Source organism: Apus apus, chromosome 6 (genome assembly GCF_020740795.1).
Source record: "Apus apus isolate bApuApu2 chromosome 6, bApuApu2.pri.cur, whole genome shotgun sequence".
Taxonomy (NCBI): Eukaryota; Metazoa; Chordata; class Aves; order Apodiformes; family Apodidae; genus Apus; species Apus apus.
In genome coordinates this window covers 25,785,784-25,811,486 of record NC_067287.1, presented here as the reverse complement: position 1 = coordinate 25,811,486, position 25,703 = coordinate 25,785,784, and the positions used below count along the sequence as shown (strand labels likewise).

Sequence of the window (25,703 nt, the reverse complement as noted above, 5' to 3'; positions counted from 1 at the left end):
TCCCACCAAGGCCCTTCCTCCTGCTCGGGCGGTAACGCGCCTCTCGAGGTGACTTGCAGGGCACTCCCTGGGGAACACGCTGTGTCCATCTGCTCCCTTGGGAAGGGAGTCTGGAAATTAACGTGTCAGGCTCCAAAGCAGAGTGAAGGAGATGTAAGGAGACCTGGGCCTTCTCTGTGGTCTGCTGGGAGAATCACACCTCTGCAAACCCTGGCTGCAGCCCTGGCCCTTCTGCTGCTGGGTGACCTCATCTGGGTAAACCTCTTACAGCCCACTGTGGTGAAGCATGCACAGCCACTCGCTGCACAGCTGCAGTAGTTTCACGCAAGGTTTGAAATCCTTTGCAAAGGAATTAACTGTGCAATGCCATTATACTGTCTGCTGTACAAAAAAATTATAGGGATGGATGAGTGTCACCAAGTGCCCAGAGACAGGCTGAGATTGGTCCCTGCAACATGACTTAGCATGTTTTTCTTTCCTTTAGAAGATCAGTGAAGTTTACCTGGAGAAATGTAGGGGCTAATCTGTGCTCAGTGTTGTATCCAGCAGTGCAGGAGTGGGAGAAGTATCCTTTACTGCAATATCTAAACATAATTCCTAGCACTGATGAAGAGATAGTGACTAAAAAGAGACTGTAAAATTATTTTTAGTCAGGTGATACATGTGCTCTGGTATTTGCTTGCTAGTCACAATAGTCTCCTGCCTTGAGACTGCAACATAGCTTTTTCCACCAAGAAAAAGCTAAGAGCTCACAGTCCAGCTCTGTCCTCAGGGCAGGACCTGCTGGACCCCTCTCTGAACAGCCTCCAGGAACAGGAGATATTCTGCCTCCTCCCTGAAGGACTTGCCTCAGGGCTCGAGTTACTGCTCGGAACTCCTCCCTGCACTGCATCACCTTTGAACCATTTTCATTTGTCTCTTCCACAGTACTATGAGAAACAGCCTTTTCTAGACTAAATAACAGACTAATTCAAACTTTTCTTACAGCTTTCTCCCTTTGAAAAGGTCAGGCCCAAGCAAAGCCAGGTACAAACCCTAATCCTCCCTTGAGATACTGCTCTGCTTTCTTCCATTACTGACTTTTGCAAGAAACAGCAGTTACTCCCTCATACAGAACACCTGCAACACATTCTAGTGAAACAACAAAAAACACTCTCTGATAGAAATGGGCAACTCCTCACTTCTTAAGTGGTTCCACCCACATAATTAAGGATGCTCGCAGACTATAAAGCAGCCATTTTCCACTCTGCTGGAATGGTAGTGACATAGTTATCCTAGGCAATCACTATTGCTTCTGTAGGCAGTTCTTGCCTTATATAGGTGGTCTGGAAGGAAAATAAAGCATGTCTGTTTTGTGAGAGGACAGCCTGTTCTAGTGGCATACAGGGTAAGTGGTTTCCTGGACTGACCTTCCAGAATTTTTCTTAAGCCAGGTAATTAACTGTAAATTTCTTAAGGTGGTTTTTGAATGTCTGTATCACTGCTTAGTCTCTCCCTATCAGTACAGACAGATATTCAGAATTCATTATGAGTTCTATCTTATGTGCAAATACAAGCAATGATAAGGGAGGTTGGTAGAGAAAGGTGGGTTACAGCTTTGTCCCCCACAAGTGTAGTGTAATTCAAAGTGAATTTATATTTCTGTGTACTTCCCTTAATAATGATTCAGCTAAGGATATGGAAGTAAAATAATGAAGAAAGATACAAAAAAAACCATTATCAGCTACATGTAAGTACTTTAAAATGTGTGTATGGAATAGTCCAGCTGTGAAAGCTAATTATTAGATTTTTCACCAGCTCCTCTTCTATAATGATGTCTGTGTTTCATAGACACTGCCAGGTAGGCAGGGTTCATTTTCATTTCATTATCCCTTAGTTGCTGTCTTGTGGTAACTGCATTCTTGCAACAGTGGTTGTTTATCATACTTTTTTTGGTACTTGTGGCTTTGTACTTTATCTGTCTTCAGTAGCTGTGTTACTAACTCAGTCATCTTACAATGGATTAACTTGTCAGTCAGCAAGTTCAGGTAACATAATAGAGAGAAAGGTGTGGATAGGGAGAAGACATGAATTTGAGGCTAAGGAAAGATTCAACAAAGGATCTGAGCTGCAATGGATTGCAGCTGTGAGCCCAGGGACATCTGAAGTGTCAGGAAAACCCACATATCCTATAGTAATTATTTTTTTAAGCTACGCTTATTTTGAGTAGAAGCAAATTAAAAAGACAAAACGATCTTTCTGACATTCAGATATTCTCAAACGTCTTGTTTAACTCTAAGGCTTCTACTGAGATCATGCCCCAGGTCAGCAAAAAACATGCTGAGATAGGTCTATGGCAAAGCTTTTATCTGAAGTTTTGCTTGATGTCTTAGGGTTAATGCTTTGTTTACTAACAATAAAGGCTTGATGTGTACTTAGAAATTAACCTGCCTCCCAACTCTTCCATCTTCCTTTACTAATAGACCCTTGCAGAGAAGCAAGGAGCAATCTTTAAATTCTAAGTAAGCAAGTGGTCTTGGCAGCTGCATGTAAAACTCCCACTATCACAATACCTTTTGCTGTAAGTAAAGAAATAGGAGTTTGTGGATGCTAGTTTCTAGACATTCAAGCTAAATTAACTAGAGATTGCATTTGTTGTGGCTATGGCAAAGGAGCAAGCCAGCCCTTGCAAGATGTCATAGCCTCCGAATGGAGTCTTGCTGAGGGCAGCACAGAATCAGCTTGCCTTGAGTTTCTCTGGCTATGATTGCACAAAATGAGTCTGTAAGTGCTCTATTAGGTAAGCCAGCAAACTTAATTTTCTTTTGTCACCATATTCATATTGTACCCAGGGTAGTTCAGGGCTCATTTGTTGTTTGCAAAATTTGAAAATGGGAAGGAATTTGTTTGCCCTTTAACACATAAGCTGGTATCCAAGGATTTTAGTTGTTTTCTTTCAAAGTGTTGGAGACTGGCCACAGTGAAAGGGGGAGGTGATGGTCTGGCTAAGAGCATTAAGTCCCTCTGGCCCCTGGCTGCTCTGCTTTTATGTATACAGGGTTAAACCATTCACCAGGCTTAAATTCAGGAAGGAACTTACCCCAGGGTAGCCTGGGACCATGGTGAGCGGTTTTATCCTTCTCTGTCCTTTCAGCTTGTTTCCACAGAGGGCCTTAAATATAATTAATCCCCTGCTGTAAAAGGCCCAGGCAGTCACTTGATCTCTTCTCTTCCTTTTCTGTAGCATAGGTTCCTTTACCACAAGCCTTCAGTTTGCAGCTGTGCTAGGAATGTTCTTGTGTAAGGTTCATCTTAAGGACTCTTCCAGACATAGTATATATTTATGGTAGGGGGATTTAGGTAATGGTTGGACTTGATGATTTTTAAGGTCCCTTCCAATGAGGATGATTCTATGTCTCTATATATTTGTATGCTTTGGTCTGCCTTGGTTCTTACAAGCTCTAACAGCCAGTAAGGACTTGTGGATGGGGGTTCAGGCTTAGAACTGCCCCCTCCTCTGCTGACATTTAGGTTAGCTATGCTAGAGCTAGCACATGTAGATTCATGCTACAGTTGTCTTTCTTTTGCAGATGCTCAAAGACACCAGTTGTTACTGCATGAGATTGAATTATAAGTGTTTTCCTTCTGCCACCAAATTTTTTTCATTCAAAGTAAACCATCCCTTACTGTTCACCATCTTATTGCCAGTGATCAGCTAAGTTACCATACTTGCACTTCAAATCATTCTGCTTTAGTTAATAACTTGTTTAATGGATTATTTCATTATGTTGCAGTGCTTAGCAGATCTTGATTTGCAGCATAGCTTCTGAAACCACTCATTATGTCAGGAAAAAAAAAAAAAAACAAACATGGCAACAACCAAGATTTAAGGATGTGTAGGTGTTGGCAGCCTCTGCTACTTTGTCTGAACTTAATGCCCCTCAGCTGACAGGGTAAGATTATCCAAAGAATGCCTGATATAGCATCTTGGTTTGAAAGGGAAGCAAGTAAAGAGAAAGAAGTTTAGGAAAGCTGCTAGAGGTGGGATTATTGCAACATGTTACTTCTGGGAGGCCACAGTGCTAAGATGTTGGCTGCAGCACACTGCCTGTTTCTAAGTAGGACATGAAACCAAGGCCGTGCCCTCATGAGTCCTCCAGGGACTCAGCCTAACTCCAGACACTGAAAGGGTATAGAGACCTGAATGAGGTATAGTGTTATAAAAATTGACAGCAGAGTTTTAAAGATCCTGCAGTGCTGTGTAAACAGTGTGCTGCTAATGTATGTGTGAGACTTGTGGGGGCCCACTTGCACACTAAAGGTGTTATAGACTCCTTAACATAATGGGTCTTTCTTCTAGTTTCTAACCCAGATCCTAGGGAAAGTTGCTGCTTCTCTGTGCTATGGAGAGTCAACCTGAGTTAGTGCCTACAAACAATGTGAGGTCCTGGCTGAACTAAAGAGCATAGTGTAGGCCCTGAGCTGGAAATAAGAGTGATGCAGTCCTGTGCAGAACTCTGGACTTAATGCCAAATGGCAGCAGGAACTATTGGGCACTAGGACTGGGTTTTATCATGTAGTGAAAAAGCAACTGAAATATTTATTTTTATATCTATAGCATTGCAAATAGTCATTGACAGAAACAATTCTTATTAATAAGATGGTAAATACTGTAAATGCTTTCCCTTCAGTCCATCTTGTTCCCACTCTCCTCATTCTTTCCCTCTACAACTTGAAAGGACACAAGAATGTCTACACTAGCTTTCAGCCCTTGGACCCATAACTTGCCTTAGATAAGTGAAACCCAGAACTGCAGGTCTGTGAAAAAATAGCTGCATTATCCTATGCAGATGGAATGTATCTGGAAACTTACTGTGATGGTCTATGAAGCTTCCTACTGGGCAGGGAAACTGAATTGTACACAAAGCTTACAACATGGATGGAATTCATTTTTCATGGAGATTGGAGGGACAAATTCCAGCATCAAAGATGTTCTTGGGCCAAATCTCAAAACCTTAGCCATACATATGAGTATTGAATGAATCTAGGAGGGGAAAATGCAGATCTATTATGTGATTAATTGTTCAGAAAAAAATTAATAATCATGAGGCAAATTTGCCTTCATTTGCAACTCAAATACATGGTGGTGTCTCCAAAGTGGGATGTCAGGTTGCCTCTGTACTAGTGTTGTCAGCGACTTTGCCTGCCTTGAAAGATGAGCATTGACTGGGGCATGGAAGGTGTCATTCTCAGTTTTGTACTAAACCTCCTTGTGTAGATCTTGTATAGCCAGAGTGATTTTAGAAGACTGGTGAAGTTCTCTATATTTAAAATAATATATAAACATACTATTAAAATAAACATTAATATAATAAACTTTCCCCTCTCCCAAGCACTAAACAACCATTCATTTGGCTGAGAATCTCAACTTACTTATTTACCTCTTTGGGAGTCTAAATCTCTTTAGGTGAACTTGGTAAACATAATTTCTGCTTCTACATAGTGGTTTCTGGGAAAGTTGTTACTTGTGCCAGAGCTATCAAAATGGGGTGTATTTCTTCAACTCTAATATAGGTGGTAACCTACGTGGAGACAATATGGAAAACTTACTGCTGTGATGTTGCAACAAGACTTAATGGTGTAAATGAAGCCCATTTATTGCTTGTAGTCAGGATATTCTCCCTTCCTCAGGAGGTACTAAGGGCCTGTGTAGTTGGGATGTTCATAGCAGAGTTGATGTTAGTAGAGTTGCAGTAGTTGAGGTGAGCATGCAAGTCTGGCTTGTCTGTGGTGGCTTCACAGAAGCAGCCCTCAAAGTCTGTCATTGATTAAAGTGATCTACAGTAAACCAAAAGCAGCCCCAGTCACACTGGAAAGTATTTGAAAGCTGCCTTTGTTTTGTCTAGATTGTACAAAACAATCCAAAGACTGCAAGAGTCCTTAGGCACGCTTCTACTCAGCTCAAAGACTAGTAAAACCCTTATGTCCATTTTCTATAGCATGTGCAGACACTCACTGGTATCTTCATTTCTCTCGTTCTACAAACAACAGATGGGTGTCCCTTTGGGACTCTGGGCAGTGGAAGGCAACTTTCATAATGATTTCATACTGGAAATAGCTTGTCGGCAGGTTCATGACAAATTTTGGGAGCATTTGGAGGAAGTGAAACCCCAATTGTTCTTTGACTAAAAGCTCCATGGATGACTTGTTATCACACAATCATTCAAATTTGTGCCCACCTCTTGCACCCAGTCCTGGGCTCCTAGAAATCTTTTGCAATACAGAATACAAACAAAGGAAGGAATCATTCTCCTACATCTGAACTGTGCTGAAATGTTCACCTCTCCTAATGACACAGAAACAAAACAAGACTGTTATGTCTAAACCAAGTTAATCATTGAGTGTTTTGGGTCCTGCTGGGTAGCTAAGTCTTAGCAGCAGTAAAATGAAGTTAGAGATATTTAAAGTCAGTGGCATTGTTTGGTGATATTTATTACATTTGTTTTGAATACAGTATTTTAACCTCATTTTCCTGTACATCTTAGAAGGCTAAGGATATGTAAACTTTAATTCTCTTTAAACAAACTCAAAGGGAAACTAGACAGAGAAAAATAACTATTTTTGTTTAAATATTTTAGCATTTGAAAGCTTCCAAGTACTCTATAGGCATTCTTTAGGAAACTTATCACAGTTAGATAATAAAACAAGCACTCTAGGTTTCCCCTCTGCTAATTTGTTGTTAGATCAAGAAACTATGTTTGCAAACATACTTGCTTACAAGTAGCTATGTGTGTGATAGATTGTTTGTCAGTGCTCCATTTACTCAGCTGTTCTTACCTTTGCTGTTTTTGCCAGGGTTTAGCTGTGATGCCTCAGCATACAAGAGGATCCAGAAGGCCCTTGCATAGAATGCACAATGCTGCATCCAACAAAATAAAAGACGATTTTTTGCTCAATAAAGAGAATGAATGTTTTTTCCCCTTCACTCTCCCTGTTGTCATTCCTTAAACAAAAGGCAACAGAAGTAGTTTGTGGGGTACCAACTTTATCATTACTGTCAGTAAACAGATGAGAGTAAAGGGAAGGTCAAGGAATATTTCTATTTTGCTGATGGGACATGTGAAAATGCTGGAATCACTGCAGCAGAATTGTTTCATGTCACTTGATTTTTAATCTCTCTATTTGCTGTTTATATGAGGAAAAAAAATAATATATAGATTCCCAGTGATGATACTATAAAACAATCTTTGCAGTATGCTAATACAAACTGTCCTGATTTTCAAGAACCTTCAGACAAGATATTGCTGCCTATTTCCTTTAACAGTAAGACTATATGTAATAAAGATTAAATTATGTAATAAAAAAAGCATAGTAATGGGTGTTTACATCCATCCAGGCTTAATATATTAATATATTAACATAATTCAGAGTTCATAGATAGAGACTGGAATTTGAAGGATGGATACCACTTGTTTAAGACAGAGAAGAACCTTTTAAAATCTGTACAGAGATGTTTCACTTGAGAGATCTAGAGATTTTTTGAGCTCAGGTATGAGTCATTGAATAAAAAGGCAACAGCATAGTAATTTCTTCAGTTGAAGAAACCTTAATTGCAATTGAACTTAAAAAAAGTTGGTTAGGAAGGACATTGTGGTAAGTTTTCAGTCTGATCTGATTAATCCCAAAGATGTTCAGGACTGTCTTCACTCTGGGCCCTTGTTTGGTATGGTGTAGAGTGATTCTCAGTCAATTCATACATTGCAGTGGTCTTTAGAAGTCTGGGCAATAGGCAGCCTCAAAGTCAGAGCTGTTTTGAGTTTATTGGAAAGGAAGGCTGAAGCTGATGCACTCTGGGGCGATTTAAGTCAACTTATTCTGCTACTAATCATCTTTGGGTTCTAGCAGGAATTTTTTTCTCAGTTAGTCTCATTTGAGTAATGGGAGCTAACCTGAGTAAAAGTTTTATGCTACCAATGCTACATGAGGCCTTTGAAGTGTTTTCCCTTCAGTCTAGTAATTACAAGGCCTAAGTACAAACCAATGTTCAAATATCAAGGGAATGTTATCTATGTTCTGGAGATTTAAATATTTCTCTATAACTTGTTGTTTGTGTTTTTTCCAGGGACAACTAATTTCTCTCCTGCTTGCTTTCCTTTTTTCTCCTTCCACACCCACCTTTGAACTAACTTTCACAAAATCCCATCACATGCAGTGCCACATTTTCGTATTTCCTGCTCATACTGCATGGAGTAAGAGTGGATCTTTTTGTCTCACTGGCTTCTTGTTCAGCCAAGACACTACATGTTTCTGCTTTCTTGCATGTGTCTTTCACTACGAGTCTCATATGGTGATTTCATTAAGCTACAAAACTTCAGGGGCACATCTTTAGCTAGCCTATTTTTATACAGCTCTTAGTTGTGCTTCTAGCAGGTGTTGTAAATGGTATTATTCCTGTCAGCCTCTCTCATGGAGGTGCTTCCTCAGCCAGGAAATTGTAGTCTTTACCACTGAATGCAGACTGAGGGACAAGTGTGAATTTAAGTCTAGCTTTTGCTTTATTTGGATCAAAAATAATTTCCTGATGGTTAATGCTAAGCAAATTGAATTAATTTACATGAACAATTTCTGTGCACAGGTCTGTGCTTGCATCTCTCAAAGATCTTTGACAGGCTTGGAAAGGTTACTCTCTTTTTTTGTTCTTTCTGTGATCATGCTTGCTTTGTGGGGCTGGCTTGTCTTTTGGGTCCCATATGGTCTGTGATAGTTTAATTCAGTAGGCACTGGGCTTGGTGATTAAGTTTGTAACTTAAGAGACCAGAACATGAACAGTGATACATTAATTCCTTATTCTAGCTACAAATGTAGAACAACCATCATGGGTCAGACCAGTGGTCCAGCTAGTCAAGTAACTTGGCAGCAACTGTGACCATGAGTAGGCACCAGGGGGAGGGGAGTATCAAGCAAATACATATAATTGTCCCAACTTCAAGACTTTGAGTATTTTTAGCTCAAGAGGTTTCCTGAGAAGGAGGTTTCTTCTGTCTGGCTAAAAGCATTCAGTGGATTTATCCTCCAAATAGTCATCCATCTTCTCTTGAATCCTGGACCCACAGGTCCCACAGATGAGCAGTGCACTGCAGGAAGGGCTATGGATTGATCTTAAACTCTGGAGCCAAAATATCTTCTTAGTCAAGTGGTGTCCATGATCTGAGGAGTCAGCTCCAACTGCCTTCCACTAGTATGTTGTTATGACAGCCACTTTTACATGGAGATTGACTGGTCTTGCACCCCAGAAAAACTGAAGTGTAGGGATAATGTGAAAACAGCAGTGTGTGACTGTGTGCATGCCAGCAACTGTAGTGCCTGCCACCAACCATAAAACAAGCATACAGGAACCTAGCAGACTTGTTAGTGAAAACTGGATGCTCTCAGTGAATTCCCACTGCTCCTCTCCTCTAGCACCCTTGTTCTTAATGCATGCTTGAGATTCTCTGAGCATTTGCCAACAAAAGCAAGTAAAACCTCTCAGTGCTCCTTGAAAGCTAGGAATTGCCACCATTCCTGTCTCAGGTGGAGAAATTTGGAGAGAATTAGCCACCCTTAAACTCTAGGATGCAGCCGAGTCAAGAATCCAGACATCCTGACTATGGCTCTGATCACCGAATCGTACATTTCTGTTCATTCTTGCCTTTGACCAAAGGAATGCCAGCATGGAACCTTCACAGCATTACATAGCCATGTTTCTCAGTTGCACTAATTGATCTAGATACCTTGTTGGAGTATGTAAGCGTATGTTAATTGCTGCCTGGGGAGCTGGTCTGTTTCTTCTTCATTGTATTATTGCTGAAGGCAAGTTAAATATTTTGGTTCCCTGTTTTAAGTGGGCAAGTAGATACTGTGCTTAAACTGCTGTTATGTTGTAAACTTGGATCAATATGCTAACTTAAACATGCTAACATATAATACCCTGTGCAATTCCTATAAATGCAAAATATTAGGCATTTGTGAACAAAAGGAAACATGGTTTTTCACACCTCTGCCTTGAGAGCTAAATTGTTCATGCTCCATTTCTCTCTGGCTGAAGCATGGTGTTTTTTATGTACACCAGGCATTTGCAGCAGTTGTACAGCCTACTTGGTGCAGTAAAGGACAGGCAGGAGGGCATGAGTCCCATGTACAAAAGAAAGGACAAAGGGAGAAGGGCAAAGAATAGTTCTATTTTCCTCTCCAGCGTTGTCAGGGAAAGACTGGTGAGGATCACTAACAGGTTAGTACTGATGGGTCATGTGAGCCTGAAATAATGGCTTAATGAGGTATTTGACATTAGCAAGTGGAAATGTGGGTTTTAAGCAGTCAGCCTCACTGCAGTAGAAGTTGCCCAGTTTTATTCAGAGACTCAATTGTCATAATGTTTACTGGACAAAAAAAAAAATCAAAGCCTACCCTTTAAAGCCCAGATGAAATAATTTAAAATGAGGTTGCAGAATGTCCTGGTAGTCATATGTTCTCTGTACTGAGAATTTTTCCAAAAGTTTCCAGCATCTTGCTGAAGAGCAAAAGATTTTTGCTTAATTATGCCTGGAAAAAAAACAATCTAGACTCTACTACCTAAATGAGAAGAGGCATGTTAAGATACAAGATCCCTTAATGTGTTTAATTTTATTATGCCTCTCATTCATTACTGCAGAGTGCCAGCTGGCACAGGACTCAGTGATTAGTAGGCATATATGTAATTCCTTGAATGATAATTAATGCTGCAATGGACTTTTTCCGGCATGACAAGATGTCCTGTTTCTAATCCACCCTGGTATGTTTATTAAATTCCTTTTGCATGCTGAATAGCAATTGAGGGACTTGACTCAATTTCCTGCTGCAACAGATCAGTACAGCTCTGAAGTTAGTAGAGGCAGGGCAATTGACACCAGCTAGACATCTAGTTCATGAAGTACTAGTTCATTAAAACACACTATAAAAAGGTGGTGTGATTTAAGGATCTACAAATTTTTTTTCTGGAGGAATCAACTAGGATAAAACCAAAAAGGTTTGCTGGACTGGTGGTAGCATGGAGCAGCTTGTTTGCCTGAAGAATTTGATGCCAGATACAATGTTCACTTTGTTCTGAGTTCCTCTGCATCTTTTTCTCCTTTTCTTTCTCAGTCAGTACTTCACTGGATATAACTATTAATGGACTTACTTTTCTGCTCCATAGTACATAAGAATTTAAATAACAGTTAAAGGTCTGACTGCATATTGTTAATGCCAGAGCTGGAATCTATTCCTAGGTCAAAATTTCTTAAACTGGAGAAAACTAAATGAAAGAATCAGACCTTCCCATCAATAGCTATAGCCAGTGAAGTAATGACTCAGAAGTTCTATACTTATCAGCATTAGTAACATGCACTTGGACTTTCAACAGTTATTTAAATTCTCGTGTACTGTGGAACAGCTGGGTAACTGTAAACATTTTTTAAAGTATTCTCCCTCTCCCCCTAAAATGTGAGAGAAATTGGATTTCCCTTTGGCCTGCACAACTTTAATTTGTTTGTAGTACTGAAGGAAGACTCATTTGAACACAGATTTTTGGAATGCATTCATAGTTGACTTAGCATGGGAGCAGTAACTCAGTGCAAGTCAGCCAGCCTCTGCAAAGAGACATTTTTGGCATTTACTGCACCCCAGTCAAGGAATCTTCTGTATTCCCTGGGTTTCAGTAAATACCATCAGCCCTGGAAGCTGGATATGTCATGCAAGATCCAAGAGCCACCCAATACATTGAAGGAGCAGATATCAGGGAGATGGATGTAACCTGGGACTAATGGGCAATCATCAGTGAGCTCCAATACTTGGTCTGAAGCTCCTCTCTTACATAGGGCTTAATCTTGTGGGAAACAGAATTGTCCAGTGGCAAATGCAGCAAAAATGTAGGTAAGACAGAAATCTAAGTGATTCTGCTGTTACTGAACAAGACACACAAAAAATAAGCAACATTCCCAACTACTATGTGTATTTCTGAGAAACTGTGTTCTATTCTAGAGATGGAATTTTGAAGAGATTCACTCTTTTGAAGCTAATAGAAGAGGTTTAATTCTTACCCACATGGAGGAGCTCAGGAGTGCCATCAAAATCAGTATGATCATGTGGGGTAGGAAGTAAATGGAGGATGCTTTATGATTTAAAGAAATGGGATTTTGTCAGGGGTCTATATTGTGACAACAGGATAAAATGTATTCATGTGACTTAGAGACGATCTATGGTGTTAACTCATGACCGGGCATGAACAATGTGACCTTTCCAGCATTATGCTACTATAGGATGTTTCCCATCTTACTCCATATGCTCCCATTATACACTGGTCCTCAGGCAATTGCCATGTGGCAAACTACTGAGCTCTGTGAAACACAAGCACATGGAATGTTCATGCTGCTATGGCTTATACTGTATAGTATATCTTACTTACCAGAGAGGTACCTTAGCAAGTGTAATTCTTTGCTTGATTTTACCCAACACAGCTTTTGTGTTAAAACAGATTTGCAATGGGTGTAGATTTCTTATCTTCTTGTGTCATTGACTCATAACGTAGTATCCTCATGAGCCAGTTCAAAACATCAGCCCACAGCAAAACTTTATACAAGCTGGCTCTGCTAGCCTTTCCCAATGCAATGTGAAAATATTTTCTACCTAGAAATAGTCACTCAGATTTCCCTTAGCCATCTCCAAGTTATGAACATGCCCTGGACACAGCACTGATTTCCTTTGTCTCCAGTGAGACTTTCCATTGCCCTACTGAACTTTGCCTGTCTCTCAAGTTACTTTAAGAGGCTATACAATTACATTATTAAAGGATAAACTATACCAAATTTCTTAAACTGTGATATACTGCCAAGCAGAACTCACCTGTAGGGATTGCATGGTAAGATCTGATGGAATTGCAGAGTCTGAACCACTTTTGGAAGTCAGGATAGTCCCTCCTCAGTGTGTGGTTAACTACTGCATTCCTGAAAAGATCTGAAATCAAGTGCTTCTTATTAGATGTTTATCAAAGCATCTGAATTACTGGCTAACACTGTAAATCACTTTGGGTCAGTTGGTTCAATTTTTTTTTCCCCCTTTGAAAGTCAGTTTTAAAAATTCAGAGGGATTAAGCCGCATTCAACTGAAGTTGCTCACTACCTGGAAGCGGGAAGGATTGCTGTTTAGTGCTAGAACAGAGTGCTGTAACAATAAATCACAGCTAGTGGCTTAAGAAAAACTGTGTTCCTCTGTTTCAGAACTTTTCCTCTGCTGTTTTTTTTTCTTGTTTGGATCAGGGCTGGAACAAACCTTGACTTATTCTATTCTGATTATAATTTTATTGCACTTAAATCTTAGACTCTTGAAAAACAAACTACTTCACGGAATATGCAAAGCTGGTTATACAAATGTCTTGTATCACCAGTAGGTGAGGCTTCAGATCAAAAGAAAGTACAGCACTCCAAAAAGATTTATAATCTTCATGTAGTTGGGGAAACTCATTCGAGCATGTAAAGACCTTGTCCACATGATTAATCAGTTACCTTGATGTGCAGATAAACACCTTTGTAGAACTAATGCATTTAAAAGAGCTTTATTTGCATCTATATAGTCTTCACTTCCAGTGGAACAAACGAACATTTGTGGCCATAAGGAGGGAGAACAGGGCAAGGTTTGGGGCACTTGGTGGAGTACAGCTTTGCTTCCAAGGTTTCAGGCCAAAGAGAAGGGCTTTCAGTGCTGTAGAAAGAAAGAAAATAGACAGGAGTGTCTTCTGGGGCAATGGATTGCACATCCTTCCATCACAAACCAATTCACTGATTTTTTTTTTTATTTTTTTTTCCCTAACTGGATCCATATTAAACAACAGGGCTAATGTACATTCACCATTTCCAAACAGGTTAGATACCTCCTGTCCTCTTTAGTATATTTAGCCCTATTCTTTTGAGCTTTCTAGGTTACTTCTGTTGCTTACTTTTCTGAACTTCACCAGCCTTATATATAAAATCCAGGAATTATTAGCCAATGAAAAGTGAAGACAATGGAATTACTCTAATAGCAAAACCAGCACTGGAATAACATGGCTGATCACCTATTTGTTAAAGTCTTACTTTTTATTTTATTGCAGGTCAGTGAACAAAAATCAGTCATGAGATGTTAATCTCTCTCTCTTCTTTAATCTTAACCACTCCCTTGCCATTGTTCTACTCATGCTCAGCAGCAATATCCTCTCCTCTTCTCTCGTAATTACCTCATTTCAAAGTACAATTTCTCCCTCCTTTGGCTTTCAAAGGGTCAGTCTGATGTTGTTTTGACTTTGAATGAAATTTGCTCAGGTCTTGGCACTGGCTGCTGCCTACTTTTCTGCTGAATTTGTTTGAAAGACCACAAGCCTCTGTTTAGAACCTGATGAATGCTGAGCTCCAGGAAAGAGCCTGTGCCAAATGTGACAGGGCAGACCTGTCCCAGCTGTGAACAAAGGCCATGGAGGAGAGGTAGGAACTGCTAAATGGAATTGGACAGTGTGTTCCAGCAGTCCTGCTTCCTGCAGAGCCAACTAACCAAGTCAAAACAGCTGATGCTGCAGTAATTTATGGCTAACGAGTTTCTGTGTAAAGGGAGAGTGATGTTGCTGTTGATTTTAAGTCCACCCTAGTCTTCTTATCTGACTCCCTGATGCCTTGATTTTTGGCTTACCTGGCTTGAAAGAGAAGTGAGGGATGCATGGTATAGCTGAGAAAGCCCCATCAATATCAGGACAAAGTCACACAATTTAATCTTCAGTTTCTGAATGTACCAAGCTGTGGTTAGGTTCTTCCCTATGGACAGCTCAGAATTGAAAGGACAGGTGTTTACAGCAACTATATTTTATTTTAGACTGATTTTAAACAGGAAATTTGTGATAAGTGATGTTAAAATTAAAAAAAAGCTGTGAATCTGGTGAGCTGAAAGCAAGTTTTCAGTCCATAAGACTTCTAAAAGACCTTTTGAACCCTTGATTAAGTTTAACTATTCCCAGGCTTTCCTGTGTAGTGCTGTCTTTTGGCATCTCCATAAGTAGGCTCTGGGACTGAGAAACAGTGGGTAGAAGAAAGAGTTTTGTTTCACAAGTGTTCATTGTTTTTCCTTTAGCAGATATTTTGCACTAGAGCACAGGACCATCTCCAGGGTTTAATGCAGCTGTATGATATGTGACCATACTTTGGATGGATGTCTATATCATAAGTTAGTACAAGGATGAGGATTGTGACAGCCCATCTAGGAAATGAGGGAGTGTTCTTGGGCAGCACAGCACAGACATAACAGGCAAACCATTAGAGACCTACAAATAGGGTGTGGAAGACAGGTTTCAGTGCTACACTGGCACACTCCTACAAGGAGAGGCTTGTTCTTTAGCTGAGTCCTTTAAGGAAATAAGAAAGGATGATTAAAGGAGAGAGCTGAAGAAAATGGGATCATCCTGAGAGGCAGAACCCTCATATCACATGCAGGAAAGCTCATTCCTGCCCCACTATGGATCATGTGTGGGAGTTGCATAGCACCCTGGACAAGGGGAAGTATGTACTCCCTGCCTCTCAAGTGCTGCATTCTCTCTTTGGCTCCGTAAAAGTAGCACAGTGTGTTGAGAAGCAGTAGGGATGCACTGGGAAAATGTAAGCTCTCAACACATTGGCAGGGAAGCAGGAGAGAGGTGACTAAGGGAAGAAAAGGGAATGACAGAGTCTTGGATACAAGTGTGAGGAGTGGGAAAGAAGCAATGACTGCTAAGATTTAAAAACAAAAATCCCCCATAACACAAGTCACTAATGTATTACCAAAGCTAAGGCAGAAGACATCAGTTAGCTCACCTACAGCTAAGTGAGGTACATGAAATCTGGGTCTTTGTTGGGTCTTTCCTTCCTTCACATTCCTTGCTTTTGAATCCATTCCAGACTTCCTTGTAGAGATTCCTTGTTTGGCTTCTGCAGCTCCCTGCAGGATGCAAATGTTAATAAGCACAGCATGCAGGGCCAAATGCATCAGGGCAGATGGGGGCATGGCAGATCAGCTTCCCTCCTGCTGCATGACATGGGATGCACACTGAACTGAGGGCTGTGGGGGAGCCCTTTTACTCTACTTGGTCAAATCCAGCCTTGCTGCTGGAATGTTTTCTTTGCTTTCCTGCTTAGTGGAGTGGCAGAAATAACAGGCTTAAGCAAATCATGGACACATAGAAAGGCAGAGCCTAATTCATCTACATGCTAGGCTAATCTGACATTACTGGGTTCTTTATGGAGTCAGGTTTTGTTAATTTTAAAAAATAGTCTTCAACTTTTTCTTTTTTAACCTAAAAATGATAGTGTATCCTGAGTATTACTGGAGTTGACTTTTCCAGCTCATGAGTGACACCTCCTGCCAAGGTACAATACAGTAGCTATGAAAGTCCAATTTAGGACAGACTATTTATACATTAGAATCCTAGAATGGTTGAGGTTGGAAGGGACCTTAAAGATCATGAGGTTCTAACCTCCCTGCTATGACCAGGGACACCTCCCACCAGACCAGATTGCATAAAGTCTCATCCAACCTGGCCTTAAACACCTCCAGGGAGGGCGCATCCACAAACTCCCTAGGCAACCTGTTCTAGTACCTTACTACCCTCATGGTGAAGAATTTCCTCCTGATGTCTTAATCTCCCCTCTTTCAGTTGAAACCATTACCCATTCTCCTATCACTACCCTCTCTGGTGAAAAGCCCCTCCTCAGCTTTCCTGCAGGCCCTCTTCAGGTACTGGAAGGCCACTATAAGGTCTCCCCAGAGCCTTCTCTTCTCCAGGCTGCATAGCCCAAACTCTCTCAGCCTTCCTTAATAGCAGAGGTGCTCCAGCCCTTTGATCATCTTTGTGGCCCTTCTCTGGACCCTCTCCAACAAAGCCATGTCTTTCCTGTGCTGAGGGCTCCAGAGCTGTACATAGCATTCCAGGTGAGGTCTCACCAGAGCAGAGTAGAGGGGTAGAATCACCTCCTTTGCCCTGCTGGCTGTTAGTGCTACTATGATACATCTCATGCTAAAGAGTGCTAAGAAAGGCAAACAAGAAAGGCAAACAAGAAAGGCTTTGAGGGCTCTGGGTGGCCTGAGGTGCTGCTCTACCTGTGACACTCAGTGGCTGTATTGCAAAAAGTTTTACTGGCTTGTGTGAATTCTTCAGACCTACTTTGTCAACCTGTTGTTTTCCTCTGGTCACTGAGTCCAGTTGCTTGCTATGCTTTTTAGCTCTCCTTGCTGCACAAGGGTTGGTCTTATGATCTGCTGCTGCCTGGTACTTGATGCCTTGGGAGGAAGAAAGAGCCTTGCATCATCTTGTGCTTAGAGAGGATCACCAGCACATTTACAGACCTATTGCATGGGATCAGTTGCAACACATGGTTGGAGGAAAGGGGTCCCAGTTTCAAATTCTCTAGTGGTCCTGAAATTACTCTCATTTTTACTAAACTTGGAGAAGAAGCAGGGAAAGGGGAGCAGCTCTTTCACTGGCCAGCAGCATAACTGACTTTTGCAGAAGTCCTAGTACTAGTCTCAGCTTAAGAACAAACAAGTGATTGTCACACATGAAAGCTGATTCTACTAGAAATGTATTATCTTATTGTTCACCTCAACTTGAGGAAAATGCTCCTTTTGTAATTGTCATTAACTTCAGGAGCCTGAGCAAGACACTTTCTAGGCTACAGTGAGAACATGACTGTATCTCCCGCTCTGAAAAAACAGCCACAAACCAAGGTTTACACTATCCTTCCCATGTGCTGTTGGAGCTCAGCAGGCTGTAACTTGGTGGCTTGGTGGCCAGCTTGGTGGCCAGGTGCTGCTGTCCCATGTTCCCATGCCCTTGTGAGAGCTGGGTTAAAATATGCTCATTTTGTTTCCAGCTATACTCTGCAGGTTCAGGGCAGTCAGCATGGAAAACGGATACAGGGAGAGCTTGAAAGGTTGAATCCAGTGGTCCTGGAAGCACAACAATGAATAAATTAGTATGTCTGCCACAGCTCTGTGCCAAGCCTAATGGACATGCTCTTTTGTAGTCAGTGTAAAGTAAGATAACTGCTTCAGAGGTTGTGATGGATAAATGAACATAGCTTTGCCGGCAGTTTTTGTCCTGGCTGCTTGGCTTACCCAGCTTCTTGAAGTGCCCATCCCAGACATTTCAGCTGGCCACACAGTAGCTGAATTGCTGCATTTTACAGCCCTGCATGTACTGGTGCAGCCTAGGGGTTGTGGTCTGCCATAGCATCCTGGTGGGCAGCCTGCAGCTGCTCAGCTGTTCACATGGCAGCTCCTGAAATGTCTGGCCAATGGGGTAGGGAACTCTGAGAAGAGGCAGGCAGTGGGGATAGCAACAATTATGTCCATTTCAGGCTAGGATGGCCCTTACCATGAATCAGAAGTCTTTTTGATCCTAAATCTCACTAGGATGTAACTTAGGCTTTCTAAGTATCTATATATATTTTGGTAAAGCTAATGCTTGATTTTCAAGGAGATCTAAGCCAAGGCTGCAAAACTGCTGTGGAATAACAGGAATCTCCACCATTTTACTTTGATGGGAAACTGGAGGGGGAAAGAAAAAGATAACCAAACCTGAGGTTGGGATTCCAGCTCTTTGAGTCTACAACTCTTAAGGAGGCATAAGCTGTGCTTTATGAGTTACTTTTAATGAAAATGGTAGATTTAACCTCTTAAACTAATGAGGACTTTGCAAAATAAATTCCCCTTACTTTCCAAATTCAGCAAAGCATTTCTGTTCGTTTCTTATAGAGTGGGAATGATCTTAAACTCATTATTAAAATTAAACAGCATTGTTGGCTAAATGTGGAGAATAGGCCTGGGGGAAAAAAAAAAGCCACCTCTATCTGTAAAGAAGTAGATAAAACAATGAGAACAGCTAAGGGCAAGGGCTTGCTGTGAGCAGCACTGTGAATGTTGACCAAAAATCAGAACACTGTTTATTGTGTGTTTGTTGTGTGATTGGCTACATCCTGGGAGCCCAAGGACTGTGTATGTGCCAAGGAGCAGGTGTAAGTGCTGTTTACACTCTCTGTACCCTGGTTGCTTATTCTCACTTCCCACTGTAAAAGGATATAAGGGAGCATTTTCTCATAATAACCAATTCCATTGCTTCTCACCCTGGAGCTATGTCTTAACCACCACAGCTAAAATAGAAACTGGAGGTCCTGATAAAAATGGCTTCTCTTGCTCTTCAGAAAATTTTGTTAACTTTGTTACCTCATGACCATCAAGGAAGTATCCCTGAGTCTACTAGGGACAGGATCTAGGCAAGTGCACAGTAACACAAGATGAACAGAAACTGTTCCTGTTCTTTTTTTGTCTCTACTTGCATAACATCAGAATATAAATCGAGGCAAAAAACCCAGAAACTCAGCCCCACCCAGAAGAAAAAAAAAATAATCCAAAAAACCTGACCATGGGAAAGAGCATGAGTAGCTGGAAAACTTCCAAGAAAACATCACTCCTCTGCAGTGTACAGTATGAACTCCAAATGGAGTTTTCTATAAATATCCTGAGTTGCAAATACCTAGAGAAAAGGATTCCTGCCCATAAGAAGCATGACAGGATAAACATTTAGTGTAACGTTCGCAGCAAAAGGAGGGTGAGCTCATCTACCCACTTCTCCCAGTAGCAGAGGGAAAGATCCCTCCTTCAAATAAGCATGTGAAATGCCCCTGCATGGCATCTAGTGGTATTTCTAGTTCTTGACGTGGGAAAATTCAACCAAGAGAGGTTTTGGATAAGGCTGTTCTAATGCTTGTAACTGTGAGCTGGAGTGAGCTCTTGCTCTTTCCGGACACCAGGTGACAGTCTGTCATTAATATTACAGCTAAGCATGAAAGAGGCAAAAAAAAAAGAGGAAAGATTAAAAAAAACCCGTGCACCAAACCCACTGTGAATTACATGTGAATCATCTACTGTAGTCTGATTACAATTCCACAGCAATTTTTAATGGTTGCTTGGGAAACATAAAGTCTGTTACTGAAAATGCAATCTATATATTAGAGCACAAATGCTCTTTTGTTAAATAGCTGGGCCATACAGAATATTTTCTTGTGACTTGAGTCATGAATTGAAGATTATAATACCACCTCTATTTTTTAAAGGGCAATTACACTTCTATGACTAAATATATGCTGTTAGAGAAACTTGGCCTGAACATAGGCAAGTCCCATGTAAATTGGCTATATCTCCTTGGACCTGCATAGCCTCCTTCCCCACTCCACATTAATTGTAATTGGAACACACTGGTGGGAATGCACCTCTCTAAAGCACTGTGCAAAAGGCCCAGGAGCTGGGTTATGTTTTAGTGAAGTTGTGAGTAGCTGGAATGCCCTTTTGCCTCTCCCTGTTGCTCTATAAGGTAGAGGAAGAGGTGAATAGTTCAGCTTTTTGCTCTGTTCAAAGAGAGAAGGCTGGAGCTACTTTGCTATCACTAATGGGGCAAGAGGTGCAAACTTGAGTTTAAAATACAACATTTTTTTTAAAGGCACAGATATTATAGGATCCAAATGCACTGTGCAGCAGGAGATTTCTTCCACTTTATTGCTCACAGCACACCAGTCTAGTCAATGGGCTGGTGGGAGAAGGGGCCCATAGCTTACCATTGCTATGGCCAAAGGTGGGAGTTACTGGCACCATTGAACTGGTACCTCTTATTTGATGGACTCTCACACACGTAAAGGGCAGAAGATGTCAAAAGCTGTGGGCTAGATTCTGCAAGGTGTGTGTAATGCTTGCAATGATGAAAGCCTTTAAGTATGTTTGGATGTGGAATACCACTTTAAGACGGGGGCTATGTGTGGGTATTAGTGTCAGGGCAGGATAGGATTAAAGAGTTTTAACTGGTGAAAACTCTGTGGGGCCAAGGTGAAATCTGATCAGTAAAGCTGGAGTAAGTATCTCCTTTTTGTCTAGGGTTGCCTGCTGTGTCCAGTTTTGCATGGACCAAATACACAGTTTCTTTTTCTGGTAGCCTGGGGATAATTTTCAGCAGAGGTCCAACAGAGGAACAGCATTACAGAGCCAAACAAGCTGCTTCTGCCTTTTGAAGAAAAAAACCATGTTCCTGAAGGTCAGCTACTGAAGACAAAGAACTTTTATGTGTCTGTGCTTTCCCTGCACTAACACTTACTTTGCTTGTGTTGGTAAAGTCCAACACCAGTGTGTGGGCCAGAAAGGAAGTATGAAGCCTGTGGTCAGCCAGGCGTTTAAGCCAAAAGAAGACACGCCAATAAAAGGTCTTCATAAACCGCTAAACCCAGGAGCACATCTTTCAAGTATTCTAGCAAGCAATGAGTGAGCTTTTAGATGAAAAAAAGATGGAGCAGGGATTTTAGAAGTAGCCCTTATGCCGCTAGAGGTTTCTGATCCCAGTGGTAGTGTAACAAGGAAACCATCAAGAGACCAAACTATAAAGGTTAAATATAGTTACATTCAATTAAATATGGTCATATTATATCTGTCCAAATTCCTCTGTGAGGTGATGGGCAGGAAAGGAGTTTGAGCTTGTGTGCAAATGGATTCTGTCTGGCGTTTCTCTGTGTTTCTTTATTTTTCTCTGTGCTTTTGTTTCTGCAAGCCATGGCCTGGAGGGGTTGCCTCCTTCCAATAGCATGTTTCTCTTTATTGTCACCCTGAATGTCATCTTACATGCCTCCTCATGTCTTCTTACCTAATAGCTGCTGCTCTTTCTTAAATAAGTTTGAGTAGAGGTGTTATGTGCTCCTCTGGCTGAAGTTTTCAATTTGTAAAGTTTTGGCTCACACCTGACTGTTTACATGGGTTTTTTGAGTTGACTGTTGCAGGGCAGCTCATGGTCTCTTCCCACATAGGTAACTACTGCAGCTCTTGCTGCCTGAACTCTGCCATTTACACCTAAAACAGCATCCGTGTGGAACTTGCATGAAAGCAGTAAACCTTGCAATTTAGGCCCAATATAAACAAACTTATTTTAACTGGGGATGCAGAAGTTGTCATGACATCTACAACTGCTCAGGTCTTACAAGCTCTCTAAGATCTGATGGATCATTCCACACAGAGGTTTCCTTCCCAAAGATCAGGGATGTGACTTGTCTGGAAGGTCTTAAACAGTATCAAATTCCTTTGCTTACGTAAATACACTCTTAGAAAGCTCAGATGAAGCAAAGCAGGAGGCACACACTTTGCTGCCCATCTTTAGAGCTCACCGGACCTCAACAACTCTGGTGTATGGGCTGACAGCAAGCCATGTTGTCAGAGCGCTGTACCCAAGGAAACAGCCTCCTTCTCTCTGGAGGCTTTTTAGCTGCAAGTAATGACCCTGACTGTGCCACAGATTGACTAGGGGAGAGATTAAATTACTTTCCCAAAATCAGATAGCCTCATCTAATCTGTAAATCAGGGTAATGTTACCTGTTATCTCTGCAATAATTTAATTGTAAAACCTTGTGCAAGTTTTCTGCTACTATTTTATGATTTGGCACAAGGGTACTTCCAGACTCTAGACCGTCTATTCACAGGTAACAGAGATGACCTTGCAGTAATAGTTACTGGTTTGTTCTGTTTAATTTGTGTGTTCACCTTCCATAGGACTGCAATGCACTGCAAGTAAAAATTGTCTTAGTACTGTTTTCTTATTCTCCTCTCTTTCACACTGCAACAAAGGGAGAATTTAAGACTCTCTGACAGGTGCCATCTCTGATCCTTTTCTAGGATCCAGGAGTGATTCCTAGGATGTAGATGCTGAAATGGGGGCCAGGCAGTGAAAGGCAGAACCAGAGGCCAGGAGCTAGCAAATGTTAGGTATTGTTCCCTGGCGATTTCCAGTTTGAAACCTGAGTGGACTGGGAAAATACATCTTTGGCATGCAGATGACAACAGCAAGAGAAAGTACCAACTTCAGATAAAACAACCCACACTCTTGTACCTAACCTGTGGTCTCAAATGCTACCCAAATGCTTATCTTCTGCTCTAACAAGGAGATACATGAGAATTTCTTGTAGGATGTTTCCAGATATCATCCACATATCTGGATATGCAGATCTGGCCGCTGCTGGTCTAACAGTAGTGATTGCTCTCCATAGAACAATGGAATTCCTTTCTTTATCAATATGGGTGAGCTGGAATAAACAGTAGCTCTAATAATAGAACCCCACACAGTAAGATCTGCAAGCAATTATGAAATGTGCTGCACTCTGCAGCTTTGACACACACCCTCAAGACTAGCAAGAGGAATGAAGTACCTCATGGATAACTACAACTGCACATGGAAGCTTTATACCTCATAATGATGCTGAAAGGCCACCCGAAAGGCTCTAAGCCATAAGGGCAGATGTGAAAAAAATTCAACAGTGTTCACTCTGAGAAATAATCCATGTGTGGATCACAATCCCAGAATGCCAACCCAGTGAACTACACACAGGACCAGGCCACTACAGGTAAGAGAAATCTTCACTCAGGCCCCTATTAGAGATGGTGAAAACCCAACAAATCACTCACGTTTGCAGAGCTCTTCTGGTGTGTTGCTGAGGGCCTCATGCTGTAAATCTCAAAGATCTCTTCAATAGGGATGCTGTTCTGTGAAGACAGAGAGAGATTTGCCTTTCAGAACAGGAATTCTTTAAAGTGAATGTATGAAATCCAGCTCATATCCCCTTCCTTTGATTTCTGCATTTGAACTCCTAGTTTTGTTTCATGCTGCTAGTACAAATCTATTGAGACCTGGTTCTGAAACTTGTAATTTTGCACTTGGGTGAGACAAGAGAAGTAACCTATAAACACACATATGGCCACCTACTTAAACTGCCTATTTTGTTTTCTAAGGCTGAGACAAACTTAATGGCTACCTGATAAAAATGAGAAGACTTTGTAATATTTGCACTGTCTGCATACTGTTGCTTTCAATGAACAAAGACATCCAGGGTACAGGCAGTGTTTCTAGACAGGTGCCACAGAGCAAATGGTATTGCTGTTTTCCTTGCCCTCTTACCATTAATATTCCAGCATATGAAGATAATATCATAGCTTCTCTCTCAAGTTGGTTGGGATACGTGTATTGGTTACGAGCTGCAAAATTCCTGTATGGTGTTTTGAACAAGAAGATTATTATCCTGGTGTTATAAATGCAAAAAACAGTCCTGGGCTCAATTTACTGCTGCTTTTACTCGATTTTCACACTGGTGTAACCCACTGTAACAGCAGGGCCTTAGCTTTGCAATACTCACATTTTCTCTCTTGTCAGTGCAGTTTGAGCATCCAAGTCACTCAGCCATAGCAAAGCAACACTAAAGGCTAAGTTGTAATGGACCTGGAAAGAGATTAAGACACTTATCTTGTTTTATTGTAATCACTTTGCTGAGGGACGACACAAAGGCCACAGAAATGCAGAAAAAGGAGAGCCAGAACCCAGTATTGTCTCAACTAATCTGGGTACCTCACCAGTTGTGACACTTACTGAGTTCTGAGGGGTTTTAAACACAGCCAGGAAGACTCTCAGTTTAGCTGAAAGATGTTTTGTTATGCACAGACAGATTAAGTTTCTGAAGGATTCCCTTTGTTTAGTTGACTTGAACTTAAATGTCTTCTGTGAATGAGCTTTGTCCTGCTGAAAAATCACTGAAAACTTGAATTATCTTGGATACATTACACCTGGATGCCACTCACAGCCAGTCTCTCGAGATACTGGTTTCAGTTACGGGCTTTTATTGATTGTTGTAGGAACAGGTTATTTAGCTGTACGAAACAGCCATCCTTCTGAGTTCTCAGTAGCTCTGTAGCTAAAAAGGATAGAAAGAAAGAAGTCTGGTGATTACCATGTCATCTAGAAAGGTGTATTGCCTTTGTCCTCTTGGATCAAATTTGTTTTCTCTTAGTCTGATGCCAACATACTCTCCCCTTAAAGCAAGGAAATAACTCCAAATTACAGCTGGTTCTAAGCAATCCACTGCATAAAATGTGTAATAGATGACTCTAAAGCTAGTGCAAGACTGGCTCTAAATTTGCCATGATTCAAGGCTAGGAATCTGCTGCAGGATTTCTCACAGATGCCTCTAAAGTAGGAAAGCTGTTAGTTTTCTTTATCACTGTTGATTCTAGCTTCCTTCAAACTATACCACTGTCTTCCCCAGAGGCTCCAAAATCTAGGAAGAGATACAAATATGAATCAAGTATTTAAAGTCTCGTGACTCACAGAAGGATTTTATTGTACAGTCATGAGACTGAAAGAGATGCTTCACTGGTGCTTGTTCTTCTCATTCCAGGGAGGCCTGATTCTACAATCTTTCATCAGACTAAGCACTACTGATCCATGCAAGCAATCCTAGGGAAGACAGGCATGGGACTTGTATGGAATAGAGGGGAAACTGCTTACATCCCCTAGGAGTTGCCTGCTGAGCACTCCTGCATCAAAGAGCATGAGATGCTGCTGCAATAACTAGGAGACCTCTTCCAGTCAGCCACTGCAATGGCTACATGGCAAGGAGGAATTCTGCACCTTTCTGATCACTCCCACTGACACAGAGCAAATTCTAGGCTATGACATCTCTACTGTGATGTATGCATTCAGGTCTCACACCACAGATTGCATGTAAGAAAATGAAGAGCATCTCAGCGAAAGTCTGCTCATAGTTTCCAGCAAGAGAAGACTAAGGTCATCCAGCTATGTCATACAACTCTTTGCAATGAAAACAAGTCTATCT

At 41.2% G+C, this 25,703-nt stretch overlaps 2 protein-coding genes across 2 annotated transcripts; both read right to left on the bottom strand.

Moving 5' to 3' along the window:
• Positions 1-11,600: 11,600 nt before the first annotated feature.
• On the bottom strand, positions 11,601-14,714 carry LOC127386364 (gamma-crystallin B-like). The gene is given in 3 exon segments (XM_051623295.1): positions 11,601-11,851; positions 12,874-12,974; positions 14,686-14,714. Coding segments are annotated over 3 exon segments (381 nt in total).
• On the bottom strand, positions 14,692-24,307 carry C6H2orf80 (chromosome 6 C2orf80 homolog). The gene is made up of 5 exons (XM_051623681.1): positions 24,231-24,307; positions 23,996-24,083; positions 23,506-23,583; positions 15,837-15,960; positions 14,692-14,817 (listed from the first exon to the last, which is right to left on the bottom strand). Coding segments are annotated over exons 1-5 (348 nt in total). The 5' UTR covers positions 24,233-24,307; the 3' UTR covers positions 14,692-14,761.
• Positions 24,308-25,703: the final 1,396 nt, after the last annotated feature.